The 15328-nt window shown below is 39.8% G+C and overlaps 1 protein-coding gene across 1 annotated transcript; it reads left to right on the forward strand.

Annotated features, from left to right (window-relative positions):
- Positions 1-2249: 2249 nt before the first annotated feature.
- Positions 2250-13040, forward strand: LOC146658518 (uncharacterized). Its single transcript, XM_085422166.1, has 2 exons — positions 2250-2499; positions 10797-13040. The coding sequence occupies exon 2, from the start codon at positions 10953-10955 to the stop codon at positions 12885-12887; it is 1935 nt and encodes a 644-aa protein (XP_085278292.1). The 5' UTR covers positions 2250-2499; positions 10797-10952; the 3' UTR covers positions 12888-13040.
- Positions 13041-15328: the final 2288 nt, after the last annotated feature.

Genomic DNA, 15328 nt, shown 5'->3' on the forward strand with positions numbered 1-15328 from the left:
ATTTGCCACTCATATTTAGTTGTATATAAATATGATTTCTGGAACACTAAGGCCAATTATAGACTAATTTGGACAATTGGAAACAAATAAATGAAAAAATAGGAAAAAATAGATGTGTCATTGTTTCATATAAGATAAGATAAGATAAGATAAGATAAGATAAGATAAGATAACCTTTATTAGTCCCACACATGGGAAATTTGTTTTGTCACAGCAGGAAGTGGACAGTGCAAAAGTTATGACGCAAAAATTAGAATACAATAAGAATAAATACAGTACACAACTGTACAGAATAGAATAAAATAAAATACTATATACAGTAGAATAAAATAAAATAAATATACAATAAGATAAAAATAGAATACAAATACAAATACTATATACAACTGACTAAAAATACAACGATGACAGAAAGGATTATTGCACTTAGTATTATTGCATATGTATGGATGTGTGTGCTTGATCAGTTAAAGTCTTTATTATGGAGTCTGACAGCAGTGGGGAGGAAAGACCTGCGAAATCTCTCCGTCCCACACCGTGGGTGCCGCAGTCTCCCACTGAAGGAGCTGCTCAGTGCTGTCACAGTCTGCTGCATGGGGTGGGAGATGTTGTCCATCAGGGATGACAGCTTAGCCGCCGTTCTCCTGTCACTCACCACCTCCACTGGGTCCAGAGGGCATCCTAGAACAGAGCTGGATTGCAAATACCGTTTGACGTCACCTTTTCTTTGTTACACTTGCAGTGCTTGTGGTCTTACATTCTTACGATTCTGTTCTTTTTATGAGAATGAAGGTAAAGATAAAGCCAAGAAACAAACAAATTTTCATAAGAAATCTTTTTTCTGCAATAAGGGAAATTAACACAGCAGTGTGTGTGTGTGTGTGTGTGTGTGTGTGTGTGTGTGTGTGTGTGTGTGTGTGTGTGTGTGTGTGTGTGTGTGTATTTCTGGTCCTTACACACAGTCAAAGCCAAACAAATCCCCCTCAATTGATGGTTAACAGACACAGGTCCAGTGGAACCCACTTCCACAAAGGGTCCACCTAATATGGCGGAACAGGAAGCATCAACCACATAGTAGTTATTTCAATAATTAAGCCATGAGCTATAAGTGTTCCCAAAATGTCCTTACCCTTGATTACAGACTGTGCTGATGTCCTGAAACAAATGGCAGTTACATTAGATAACTACAGAGCACTTTATAAGCTGCTACTTTAATGAGCATTGGGGTTATTTGCATTCAGTGTTTCAGTGTTTCTGACACAGGGGAAACAAATTCTGTTGGCGATACCTATCTTGGCACCTTCGTTGTGCAGGTGAAGCCACAGGCAAGATATGCTTCATCATATTTTCTAGTCTTTGGCTTGGAAGGAAGTTGGTTTGGAAGTCTAAGGAGCTTGGAAAGAAAAGCGTCTGGACTTCGTTCCTTGAAGACGTTTTGCCTCTCATCCGAGAAGCTTCTACAGTTCTAAGGGTCAATGGTGGAGAGTCCCAGAGGTTTGGAAGCATATTTGGCGATGTCTTATCTTTTGCTTTGCGTTTGTGTGGAAGTCTAAGCATTCTTTTTTTAATTCATACCATGCCCCCTGCAATGGCTCTGCCACCTCATCCCTCAGGAGGGATATTAAATATGTCGGACAAAGATTGTTAAGCTTGGAAAAAGAGGACAGAGAAAGATTCATGGATGTAAGGAAGGAGGTCATGGAGATGCTTGGTGTGAATGAAAAGGATGCTAGCGATATGGTGAGATGGAGATAGATGACGGAGTAATAATAATAATGAATAGGATTTATATAGCGCTTTTCAAGGCACCCAAAGCGCTTTACAATGCCACTATTCATTCACTCTCACATTCACACACTGGTGGAGGCAAGCTACGGTTGTAGCCACAGCTGCCCTGGGGCAGACTGACAGAAGCGAGGCTGCCATATCGCGCCATCGGCCCCTCTGGCCAACACCAGTAGGCGGTAGGGTAAAGTGTCTTGCCCAAGGACACAACGACCAGGACAGAGAGCCCGGGGATCGAACCGGCGACCTTCCGGTTACAGATACGCTTCCCAACCCCCTGAGCCACAGTCGCCCCGTGAGTAAGCAGAAGAAGTTTGATCTGGATTTACTAATATGGGAATGACTGGACAGCATCCCTTCTTCTTCTTCTTACAATTTTAACAGCAGCTTGCATCCAAAGATGTTGCACTACTGCCATCTCCTGGGTTTTACTTTTACCTCACTTCCAAATCCTTAGATCCTCTGAACAGCGTCCCTCTTGAGAAGCAGCTCATTACAAAAAATAAACAAATAAAATAAAACAGAAATGCTTGCTCTTTCGTCCAGACTCCAGATCAGCAGGTGGCGGTAATGCTCCGGTAAGCTGACTTCCAGCGCAGTAATGCGAAGAAGTAATCGCAGGAGGAGACACCTCGGCCTGCAGCACTCAGTAGCCCGACAGTGGTCTGAAGCAGGACCATGCAGGTGTGATTTGTTGCACTCTGTGATTTAATGGTAAGTCATGTCAAAGTTCACTGCTTGAGTGACAGTTTGAACACTAAGATTCCTTTATGGATATATATATATCGAACTGCAGTGCGTTTATACCACTACTATGAAGCGGCTAGCAGCAGTACCTCCTAGCGTTAGCTGTGTGGCTACAATGGTAATCCTCCGCTTTAGATGAAGGTAAAACATGTGTGTGGCTTTCCTCCACGCTTGTTTTTAACGTTGTTTTTTTTTCGCTCAGCCTTTGTCAGCGCATAATGTATTTTATTTTAGTATGGCTTTCACAAAGTATGCTAACGAGACGACAATCGGCGGCATACAGCTTCTTTGTAAACCGGTACTCTTAAGCTAAACCGTAAACAAATCTCTTTGTGTTTAATGGCGATGGATGATATTTTCCGAAGCTTGTTACTTGTAATGGGGGAAAACAAGAGGAACAAAATAGATTTGCACGGTGTATTTCTTTCATAATCTGCAAAATGTATGTTTTGTTGTTGTTGTTGTTTTGCAGTGTTAATTATACTGCTTCTAGGGCTGTATGGCCAAAATGATAATCATGACTGTTTTGATTAATATTTAGCACGATTGTTCCTTTTTTTTTAAGTGGACATAAATATTTTTGATTGTCAGGTAGATAACAGTGCTTTCACATCCACGTTGTGCAATATTGCCCTTACTGCGCAAGTTTTCACGTGAAAATGAAAATGATTCTCTGCTTTCACCTAAATGCTACTATTACACTGTGCTCCATTCCTTTTTCTCAAAATATCATTGCAGACTATCAGGCACTAATTCATCTGACCTGAATGCATCTTTCAGAAGCAAAATAGGAAAACTAAAAATGAATAAATAAATATGCTATCATGGAATGAAATCATCTGAGAAGAATTCAAGGCAGACTATGCAGAAACTTTAGTGTTTTAAAGGAAAAAAATAATTGCTTGAGGAGATAATGTCTTTTTTCCTAAAGCCTTTGTTAATCACTGTATTTATTAGACATGTAGCTTTAGCTGAAAGGATTACAACTGCATTGCTGATTTCAGTGGAAATGATTTCTATGCATATCTGAGCTGTTGTTTCCAGTAACAACCATTGTTTTGTTTTTCCTGGCGTTCTTGCATTCATATATCTGCATCCTGAGTGTTTTCAGCCTGTTAAATAGGTTAGTTCTCTTACTTTGTAGCACAAACACAGCTTAACAGCATTGTTTACATATTATGATTTGTTTGAATTTAATTTTTGTGTGTTTGTTTTTATATCTGTAGGAACATGTTTCACAATCCACTGTTCATCTTATAGCTATGTTAGATAATTATAGTAGGTTAAATCACTTGCTGCTCTCTGTCTTTCCATGCCTCAACCACATGTTTCTGAAGTGAAAGCAATTTAATATCTGTATATATGCTGCTCAGTCATTGCTATATAACACAAAGTCAGTTTCACTTCAGAACTATCAGTCAGTTCAGTTACAGGGCTCTCAAAATTTCAAAATCCCTGGTAGCCCTTCGGGCAGGGACTCTTCAGTTTTTGGTAGCCCAAAATAAATGTAAGTAGCCCGAATAAAAAAAGAGAGCAATTTTTTGATTGATGTTTTGTTTCCTGTTTTGTTTCCTTTACAATATTATACATTAAAGTATAATATTGTAAAGGAAACAAAACATTAATCAAGAAAATGTTGAAAAACAAATTACAACATTGTATAAAAATTACAATCATCAACTCAAATACTTGGTTCTAATTGAACAGAAATTTCTATGAACTTGTAAGAACTGTAGGACATGAATCAGTCTGTGTCAGATCCTGACTTTGAAATTTCCGCTGAAGTCACGGGTAAGAGACAAGTGGAACCAAGATCGAGGCCATTTGCTTTTTGAAGTTTGCAAAGACTGCTAAATTTTGCCAGTGGTAGTTCACTCTTTGCAACATAGTACGCTGTTCTAAACAGATTTTTCAGGTTTATTTTTAGTATGTTATTTGCAATTGGTGTTTGTTCTGGGAAAGATATTGCAGACTGAGCAATAATGCATTTCTTGCATTTCTCATGGGTTCTAATGGGGGCCTTTCTTAAAATGACTGGTCCCAGTAACAAAGGCGCTTGTCGACTCAGAAATCGAGAGAAAACCAACAACACACCCGGCAGAACATTATGTTATTTACACGGGTGCACATAAGTGGTCCGCATGTGCGCATTCGCTGTCAAAATAAAAGACGCGCACCAGATAAGAAGTTGCAACGCGCGTTTGCGTCCATATAAAAAGCACTGTTTTTGTCCGCTAGAGTGGGATTTTCACGGCACATTCCGCACCACATCTCTGTGCGTTCATCATTTGTTTGAAGCCAGCTCACCTCCTGCAACCACTTTTCTGAGAATACATGCTTCTTTTGTGGTTCGGACTCCTTCTGACATTTCTTTGGAGGTAGAGGAACACCAAAGTAATTGCTTAAAGGAGCTTCTTCGACATCTTTAAGAGTTCTAAACAAATGTCTGTCCTCCTCCAGAAAATCTTATGTATGCAAACACGCGTTGCAACTTCATATCTTGTGCGCGTTTTTTATTTTGACAGCGAATGCGCACCTGCGGACCACTTATGTGCAGCCCTGGTTATTTAGCTCGTCATATTGCAGCCACAGAAATTCTTTTGTCCATGAAACCATAAAGCTGCACTTTCTTTTTGCCTTATAGTCTGATTTGTCATAACTTTTACGTTTTGTGGTAAGCTTTTCTTTGGCTGTCACTTCTTCACCCTGACCTCTCTTATTTGGCTCAGCAGAACTAAAATATATATCCTGCTGCTTTTACATACACACACATAACGGTCAGCGATTCTCTGCTCAATCAACCTCTCATATGTTTAAGCTTGCTGCGGGAGATTTCACTTGTCATGTTTGCATAGTAAGCTAACGATTGATAAGACGATGTCAGAGGAATTGGTGCGCAAATTATCCTCACTCACCAATCAGTACTGTCGCTCTCTATACACAGTTCGCGCGATTGCAAAGTGAAAGCAAAAAACAAGCGCAAATTCAAACGCGATTTCAATATGTCACATATTGACAGTGGCTCACCGATGCCAATGACATAATTACCCAGCTACATTTCTGAAAGAATGCAAAAGCATTGGCATATATTTTTCCTTCCTACAATAGCCCGACGGGCAGGGCAGAGATAGATTTTGGTAGCCCGACTGGAAAAATCGCTAGCCCCGGGACGTCGGGCTAGCGATTTTGCGAGCCCTGAGTTAGGAAGCATAAAATATTGTGAATCTCTTTTATCTTCTTTGGTGTAAATGAAAGTGAAAATGGATGCACTGGATAGGCAGCAACAAGATAATCTGCAATAACAATGGTTTTGCAGTTGAGCAGTGTGTACATGTAACAGACTTGAAAGAAGTCACTTTCATTTGCTTCAAAGCAGGTGAAATTGACTCGCAATGGTTGATGCTTCCTACCTGGACAGATGTAACGGTGTAAAATTTACATTAAATATAGAAAGAATTGCATTCGTAGGACTGTTGTTGTATGTAACCAATCTAGGTACATGTTATCCACCTGATAGCTGATAAAAACAAGGTAAAAGACTTCCTAAACTGGGTAGCACTACATTACTTTGAACCAGTGGAAAATACACATGAAACTTTGACAAAGACCTTGGTGCCAAGATTGTGGTGTACTGCTTTTGATATATAATAGAGGCTGCACTGTCATCTGAGGTTACTTGTCTAACCAGCTCACTCGGGGTGCTTTGTTTTTGTCAGCATTGTCCTTTGTTGAAGATGTTTATTGATTATAATTTTACTGGTGGTGACAATCAAGTGTGCTTGTAAGGGAAGTAGGTTTTCATGAAAGCTGTTTGATTGTTTCTGATTCTAGACATAGTGGAGAAATTGAGTAAATAAAATACCCTTTTTGTGCTTTAGGTGTGCAAAAGATAAGCAAATGTCAAATGAAAGCCAACAATATAGAGAGATTTCCCTGCCATTTAAAACCTGGGCACAAGGGGTGGGTGATCTGATCCGTGGTCCAGTCTTCCTACTGTGTGATTGCCAATAATGAATGCCATTCCCAGCAAAGTAGAGAATGGGATTAATGCTCACCAATTAAAGTAGTATTATTTACCCTCAGTCCACAGCCCGTGGTGTAATTGAGCTTGTTTGAGTGAGGTTTTGTTTTTATACACAAATGAATGATTTAGGTTTCATAATTAATATCCATTAGTGGGTAGCTATTAAATGAACATCTAAGACTGTATTAGAGCTTAACATTATCCTGATTCTACTAATGTATATTTTATAAAACAATTTTTTAATAAAATGGCTCACCTGTCTCTTTACCCTTTCACTTTGCTCTCCCACACAGTCTTACACCAACAAATACACTTGATGAGAGGAGATTCTTACAATTATGAAATTCATTTCTAATCAAATTAACATACAGAAAATGCCCAGCTTTTATTTATATATTTTTTCCCATTTGATAATGATGAACCAATTAAGCTGATCCACAATCGCCCATTTATTTCAAAGAAAGCAGGGATGCAGACTCTTATGTCTTTTAGTGTCAGTTGTATGCAAAGATTAGATAAGAAAATACACCAAGTAAATAAAATTGCAATGAAGAACATAATGCTAATATTAACATAATGCCTTAATTGGGAATCAAGTACAAAATCACCTTCATTGGCAATTGTTCCCTGAGATCATTATCTAATGGTGCAAACGTATTGAGCACAGTGGTTATATATTTTAATGAAGTGTGCATGTTCATAATGTAATCCATAAGCATCTGTTGAAGATGCCAATACTTTGGGAAAAGGGTGAGCATATCTGTTTACTGCTAAAGAATGTAATTGTTAATTATATACAGGGTGAACATGCATAAAAAGGTGCTCTTTACTTAATTTCTGGAATATCGTCATGTTCATTTTTCCATTGCCTCTTGTTACCAGCTGAGCCTTCCCACTTAGACTGCTTCCAAGTTCTCCTCCCTGAGTGTGACCTAGATTCAGTGGGGCTTTTATTGTCGGTGGTAAGCTACAGTCTTTCTCTGGTGCAAGAGTGTGTGTGTGAAATGTTGACACAGACACTGTAAAGTGCACGCAAGTGGGGTGACTGTCACTGTAATGTAGTCTTGGGTGGTTCCAGACTGTGTTAAGTACAGTGTTTGCTGGTCCAGAAAGGGAACTGTTCTGATTTACCAGTAACCGGCTCGAGTAAAATAATGAGCCAAAAACCAGAGGTTTTTTTACCATCCTGAGAGCATGGATCTTTTAAAGTTAAAAAAAAAAGTTGTTTTTTACTTGTGAAAGTAAAAATTAAACAGTAGGAAGTAGCTATAGATAGGGTTGAATTTTGTTATACATATTAGGGCTGCCACAAACGATTATTTTGATAGTCGACTAGTCACCGATTATTTTGGCGATTAGTCGACTAATCAGATCATCATCCATTGGACGTAAAACGTACAGCTTATTGCACCAGCAGCATCTGCTCTTATATAACTATCATTAGCTTACAGCTTTAAGTGTTTAAGGTCTGTGCTAACTAAAAATAAAGACAGGATGATAGTTTATTAAATTTTAATGAAATTTGCAGATTGTTTCGGTGAAGTTTAATAAACTCCTTGCTATCTAAACTATAACAGCATCTCACACTTCTGATAATCAGCTGTCTGCTTGACGTTTATTCAGCTGTGTAAAAACTATAACTTTAATCTCAGCCAAACTGATTTACTCAGGAACAAATAAAATACTAAAAAAAAAAAAAAAAAAAAAAGGCAAAACAATAACATTTTTAAGTTATCTAAGTGACTTATATATCACGTTTAACCTGAGGAGCGAAAGACGGCGGTGGGTTTGAAAACTATTTGCCGGGAGTCCGGTGCTCTCACGGCTCTAGTTAGCCTAGCCCCCGGCTAGCTATCGAGCTAGTGGGTAACAGACGTCTCCGAAAACGTCGGAGCGCTTTTGAAAATATGTGGTGTCCTGATAAACTGAGCAGATATTTGAAGTTTACACAGCTACATTCTCGCCTGAAAATATGTTAAACGTTTATTTTGTGACCCAGAAAGAATAATAAGAGTAACATTAAAACTAACTAGCTGCCGCCATTGTTGGAAACTGAGCTGGGCCGCGCTATGAATTCTGGGACACAGCTTCTTCTTCTTCGGGGTTTAACGGCAGCTGGCATCCTTGTACATGCAGTGCTGCCATCTTCTGTTTCAGTCCGTTATTACACTCTTAAATCCTGCTACTTATTTCTGCGTTTTTTGGATCTTACAAAGCTTCAAACGACGCGTCGACTATTAAATCAGTCGTCGACGATTTTGATAGTCGACGTAATCGTGACTAGTCGACTAATCGTGGCAGCCCTAATACATATAAAGAAGTTCATTTTTACGTGTGAAACTTCGTGCTAGCTGTTGTGATGCTTGAGCAAAGTTACCTAAGTGGTCACTTTGAGAAAACGGAAACTAAATAAATAAAAGTGAACATCATAAGGGACTGGGCAGTTGTGTTTTTAGATGCTGTTTTTTAATTGGAGCATTTGCAGCCCAGTATGACCGTCAGGACATTATGAAACTCCAATGATGTGAGCTACTTCTGGGAACATTTTCTCTTTATTCAGATACTTAACAGTATCAGCCACTTGGTGTACTTGTCCTTAGTTATTCCCATTTTGTTGTTGGGTAACATGAATCCAGGTGTTACACTAAATATTGAATTAGTAGCTTCTGTTAATTTTAATTTGGTAATGACAAAGGCATTTAATTTAAAGTGCCTCTGCTGCATCAAGGGCAATGTCCAGTCTGCCGAGTAAGGTCTGCACTGGTGTCAAGATGGGTCTAGATTGATGAAATGATGTCTACTTGATCATCATGTAAGATACTGTTATTCAACAAGATGAGGGCTGGAACTTGGAATTCTAAAAGGGCAGATGGAGAAACTCAGTGACAGGCTATAAGCGACAGGCTAAGGCTATAGGAGCCAGTTGAGTTGGTTTGGGCATCTGACAAGGGTGTCTCCTGGGCAAGGTGTTCTGGGCATGTCCCACCGGGACGAGGCCCCGGGGAAGACCCAGGACACACTGGAGAGATTATATCTCTCAGGTGGTTTGGGAATACCTTGGTATTCCCCTGGACAAGCTGGAGGAGGTGGCTGGGGAGAGGGAGGTCTGGGCTTCTCTGCTTAGGCTGCTGCCCCCGCGGCCCTGGCCCAGATAAGCGAAAGAAGATGGATGGTCCTTACCAGACTTTCTTTCTTGTGTCTGTGAATACTGCAGCACCACCCATAGCAGACCTTTCCTCTACTGACCCCCTCCAGTCGCTGGGAGTGTGGGATGTCTATTCCCTGCTGGTTGGTGCTAGGTTTAATCAGTTGAAAAGAGGGGGCTGCACCTAAAAGTCACGGGTGCCCATAGTTTGCATGGAAGAAACTGACTTGTCTCACCATTAATTCTCCAAAATGTAGTAAAACTTAAAAAAGTGAAAAGCGAACCAAAAAAACGAAAATGTTTGCCTTAAAAACTAAAAGTTCCCCCTTTATGAAATGCATTTGCAGCAAAAGGGTATAACTTCTATGAAGACAAGCCGAGGCGGTCACACTCAGTATCACTGCTTGTGGAAGCACTTTGAATTAGTTTGCAGAGGAGTTTGTGTCTTATATGCAGACAAAAATGATCACATAAGGTTTTCAGCACTGTACCCCTTTTTGTGACCAATTTCACACATGCAATCACCAGCAACCACTAACAACTTGTTGGAGAATACACATTGTTCTGTCAGGATAGGTGGTTGCGAGATGGTCACAGACCAGCCACTAGGCCTGTGTCACTGGGGACTTATTCAGACAGCTTTATCCGATAGACTGATTGACTATAGCCGAGCTCTGAAACATTTTCACAGTTAATGCACAGTTAATTGGTAATTGTGCTCTGAACTGCAGATGCCCCAGATGATTGGTCATTCCTGTTACATGTCTTTGAAGTCTACCTGAAAGACGCATGCATAGTTGGTGCATTATAATGCAAGTCTCAGTGGTAGAGTTCACGTGTTTGACCAAAAAAACTGTCACACACATGGATGCTGACACACTGTCTGACACAACTTACGTCATTTGGACCTTACCGGATCTATGGATACAGAAATTATAATAGGTTTTAGGCATGTTAAACCTCTATTGATCATCGTTTTTGCCTAGTGTAGATCATGGGAAATGAATGCTGACTTGCACTACTTGTCATACAGTTTGAATTTTAAACAAACTTCGGAGTCAGTTGTTTCGTAATACTTTTCTTTCATCCCTCCAGGTCCTAATCCAGCATGGAAAAGCAGAGGAGTCAACATGCATCTTGTGAAACACATCTTTTTCGAATACCAGGGTTTTGAGCAAACCCACTGATGGCCACATGGAGACCAATTTTCTTGGTGCCTGGATAGTTTTACTTGTACATACCGGTTAAAAAATGATGCCATCTGTACATGGACAAAATCATTTCATAATGGAAAAGCAGAAGTCTGGGAACAGTGCGTCTTCAGGCAATTCAGCCGCAGAAATTAACTTCATCTGCACTGAGTGCGGTGATGGATTCAGTCAGTACGCTAATGTATTGGCACATATGGCAGTTCATGGACCTTTGGAGTCATTTTCCTTTGATGGCTCATCCAATGGATTTGAAGTCCCCCGAGAATATGTGCTACAAGAAAATGGTACACTGACAGTTGTGAATGGTTTGACACAGTCACATTCTCCTTTGAAGCCAGTATCTCCTGGAGTTTTGCCATCACATTCACATTTCCCATCCTCTGTAAGGCCAGTATCTCCAAACGTAAAATCACAGCCTGCTCCTCACAAAGAGGTATTCAGGCCAAGGCCGTCTGATGTGAACTCGGACAAGTCTCGCCAGGGACATTACCGCTGTGAAATATGTAATAGATCATTTAATAGCTTGCAGAGTTTACATCGTCACCAGCAATATCGAAACACAGAACGAGGATACAAATGTACTTTGTGTTGCAAAATCTTTGAAGATAGGCAGGATCTCAAGAGACACCTCCATGACCACTTAAATGAGAGGTTTCACTGCTGTCGTCTTTGTGGTAAGCGATTCCTGAAAGCAGATGCCCTGAATGCTCACCAGAAAGAAAATCACCCTATTTCCAAAGGTACAGCTCTGGGTAAATCTGAGAATAAACAGGAAAAAAAGCTTGAGAAAACATATCCTTGTAAGAAGTGCAAACTGAATTTTTTCTGGATGTCAGATTTCCAGACACATTCCCTCTACCATTGCAAGGGGAAAGAGCCTGATGCTTTATTTGCATCTGAAATCGAAATTGACATAAATTCTAAGGACCTACACAATGCGCAACTTGAAAACTGCCATAGTAATGGCACAGCGATTGAGATGCAAAATGGGGAGACTAAAATCTTTAGGCATTGTAGCGATGACTATGACTACTCTTTCAGAAAATATAGATGTGGTTTATGTGGGGATCATTTCCAGAAGTTAGCAGCTTTAAAGGAACATCATCTCACACATCAAACTCAGGAGGAAATTGATCAGATGAATCAAGAGTCCCAAAAACCTTTAAAGCAAAGAGTCCAACCTAAAGCCAGACGTAGAAGAGGGGGTAATCCAAATGGAAAGCTCCATCCGTGCAAGCACTGTCATCGTGTCTTTAATCATTCTAGTAGTTTGTCCCGGCACATGAGATATCATAAAGGTACAATGCACACATGTGTATTTTGTGGTAGGCATTTTCCTCAGCGCTGCGATTTGAGGAGACATGTAGTCATGTATCACAAAGCTGAATTGGATAAGAAGCCAGGTTTAAAACACTTGTACACAACTCCACCAAAAGGTCCTCCATACACTTCTCTTAGTAATAGTGAGAAAAACATGAGCCCTGCTAATGAAAACACCAAGAGCTCTTCTGACTATGAAGCTGTAGCTTCACCAGAGCAGAATCAAAATGATAAACAATCAGGAAAAGCAGGTAGAGTTAACTACAAGTGCCAGGAATGTGGAAAGAGATTTGGGCTGTTATGTGTGTACCAACGGCACTTGCGTTACCACAAAAAGGAACCCAACAAGTGTCCCCAGTGTCCAGCTCAATTTAGGAATTCCTCATCCCTTGAGCTTCATCTTCAGAATCACCCAAGCACTGAGGAAGTGGGCGATGCTGGACAAACATCTCATGGCACTGGTACTAGTGTGGATGTTGTCTTGGAAAAGGGTAATGCAGAGGACATAGAGGATGACTATATGGACCATACTCAAAATGATAAAGGAAGTTCTTCAGAGGCTGTCTATGAGTGCACAGAGTGTACTGAGACATTCTCATGCTTGGAGACGTTCCTTCAGCATCAGACTTCTCATGGTTCAGAAAACAATGGGTAACTATCCTGTCAGACGCATTTTTCATTATTCCTGCCAACAATTAAGCTGTAGGGAGTTGAGTCTTTTTGACTTTAGAATGCATCTAATTGGATAACTCTAAATATGGACTGTAAAGTTTGTTTGTGCTGGTCATTTTATATAAGTACTTTTATACATTTTTCGTTGGCATGCCATGAAAATTATGTTTGGTGAATTTCAGAGATTAAACTTGGAAATGAAGCACAAGTGGAGACCATACCAAATCCGTTCTTTATTAAAATCATTGTGAAAATGGGTTACAAATGCAGTGTTTGCGTGTGTATGGCTAGAATGCATATTTATTTCTATTTTTCTGTCTCAAACTATTGTTGCAGTTGAAAGTAAATATGTTGTTTTCTCCATTGTATTTTTAATGGTTACCTATGCTGTCAGTGTAAGTCAAATTGCTGCATTCATCTTTTACTATGTAACTTTTTTAAATATTTTAAATCTTATGCATACTTCTTTATTTTGAAAGGATTGCATTGTCATTTAGTAGGGTAATTGTGCCAATAAAGTTGTACCAAGAAACAACTTAAGATCCTGTTTTGCTCTTCAAAAAATCTGTAGTTATGTTTTTCTTTTTTTTTTTCTTTTTTTTGCATTAACATAAGATAAGAAACCACTTCTGTTGAGGAAATATCGACACTTGTCTTTCTTTGGTTGCAATCTTTGATAGTCAAAAAAGTTATTAGTTGACAGCAGGTCACAGTGCAGTGTTAAAACTAGGGATGTTCCTGGCTACTTTAAGTAGAAGAACATGAAAAATCAGGCAAACTAATCTTAAAGTAACAAAACACTCAAACTGCCAAAACTGAGCATAATTAAAGTTAACCATTGTGCGGACAGTTGGTATGGTTTAAGAACCATTTAAAGCTGTTAATCACATTGTTCACAACATTGCATATATATTTTAACCAAGTACTCGGTCACAGATTTCTGTATAATATATTTAGCTACATCTCCAGTAAGTATGTTGTCCCATGGTTGGAGGTACTCCAGTCTGGTAGTCCTTTTTTGGCTTTGTCCCAAGTGCTAGTTGAGGTGGCCCTCCAGAGCAGAGTTCCACCAGCTATTATCGTTGAGCTGAGTCAGTGTGACCATTAGAAGAAACACCTTTGTAAGAGGCAGCTGAATGATATGAAGGACCTCAACAGCAGTAGTCTGGTCGGTCTGTAGGTAGACAAGTGCAAGACTTAAAAATGAAGGGGCAAGGACTAGCTAAAAAAGCACAATAGACACAACAGGGAGTGCAGTGTTGAAGATTTAAAAGGCCCATTATGGTTATTGCACTGGTCATGTCGCATGCAAATGTTGATGCCACTATTTAGTCCACTACTGAGAGCGCAGGTACTTAGTATTCTGAACCATAGGTATGGCCACTCAGACAAAACCTCTACATCAGTGCCAGTATAGGAGTAGAAGTTGTTGAAATCAGAAACAACAAAACTGCAGATTTTTCTTTGTAAAGTCTCATCTTCTTAATCTCATGTAAGACCTGGGAAACTCTGAACTTCAGCACTGATGGCGATAAAAACTGACACAATCATACACTCATGGTTTTTGTCAATCGATATACAGTCACTTGAGCCATGCGCTGTTATTCAACGACAGCAACACTAGGGTATAATGGGGCCCTAAGGTGATGTATCAAGCCTAGAGCAGGTGCTTGCTTGTGTTTTTAGGTGGGAAGGTAAGGTGTACTCTGCATTTGTACCCCATGATCAATCAGGTCACAAACTTATATTCTAATGTCCGGGCCCATTGATGGTGGAACATTTGGCAAAAATCACCTGAACGGTGGTGCATACCATGGATAAGCCGATGGCACACTAAAATTTCTATCTGAGAATTCAATCTTCGCACACTACTTGCATGTCAAATTAAGAGCATCGTGATGTTTTTTTTTCCACTTCCCCAAAATGCAATTCAAGTTGAAGGGCAACTGGTCTGACAAAGGTCCTGTATGAATCACAGATGCACCAGTGGGAAACTAGTAATTGTTGATTCTTGCAGGAGCACTGTAGGTTGCAGTACTGTAGCTGGGTTTATAAATGGTATAACTTCAAGTTATACAAATCTTTTAACTGCATGAGAGGTGACACACTCTTTGTTATTGCTATGGTAAGCCATCCATTGCCAATCTATCCACAATTCACTAGAATCTCTACTCTTACAGTATTGATCAGAAATAAGTGAAACTTGCACACATAGGGAAATGGGGGTTTTATGGATCAGCGGCGGGAGCGTGTTGGCAGTCAGACTATCTACATGCCTACCTATGATACAGCCGATCTTTTGGCTACTCTTGCTTGTACTGTTGTTGGTCCATCAGCCTACCACAGAGAAAAGTGGAGTTATATAAACAACTGTAGAGCTTCTCCATAGGCAAATGTGTCAGCAAAAGACGGGTACAGTAGCAG

This window comes from Rhamphochromis longiceps, linkage group LG11 (genome assembly GCF_057381845.1).
Source record: "Rhamphochromis longiceps isolate RC_006_pf linkage group LG11, R_longiceps_female_GT1.1, whole genome shotgun sequence".
Taxonomy (NCBI): Eukaryota; Metazoa; Chordata; class Actinopteri; order Cichliformes; family Cichlidae; genus Rhamphochromis; species Rhamphochromis longiceps.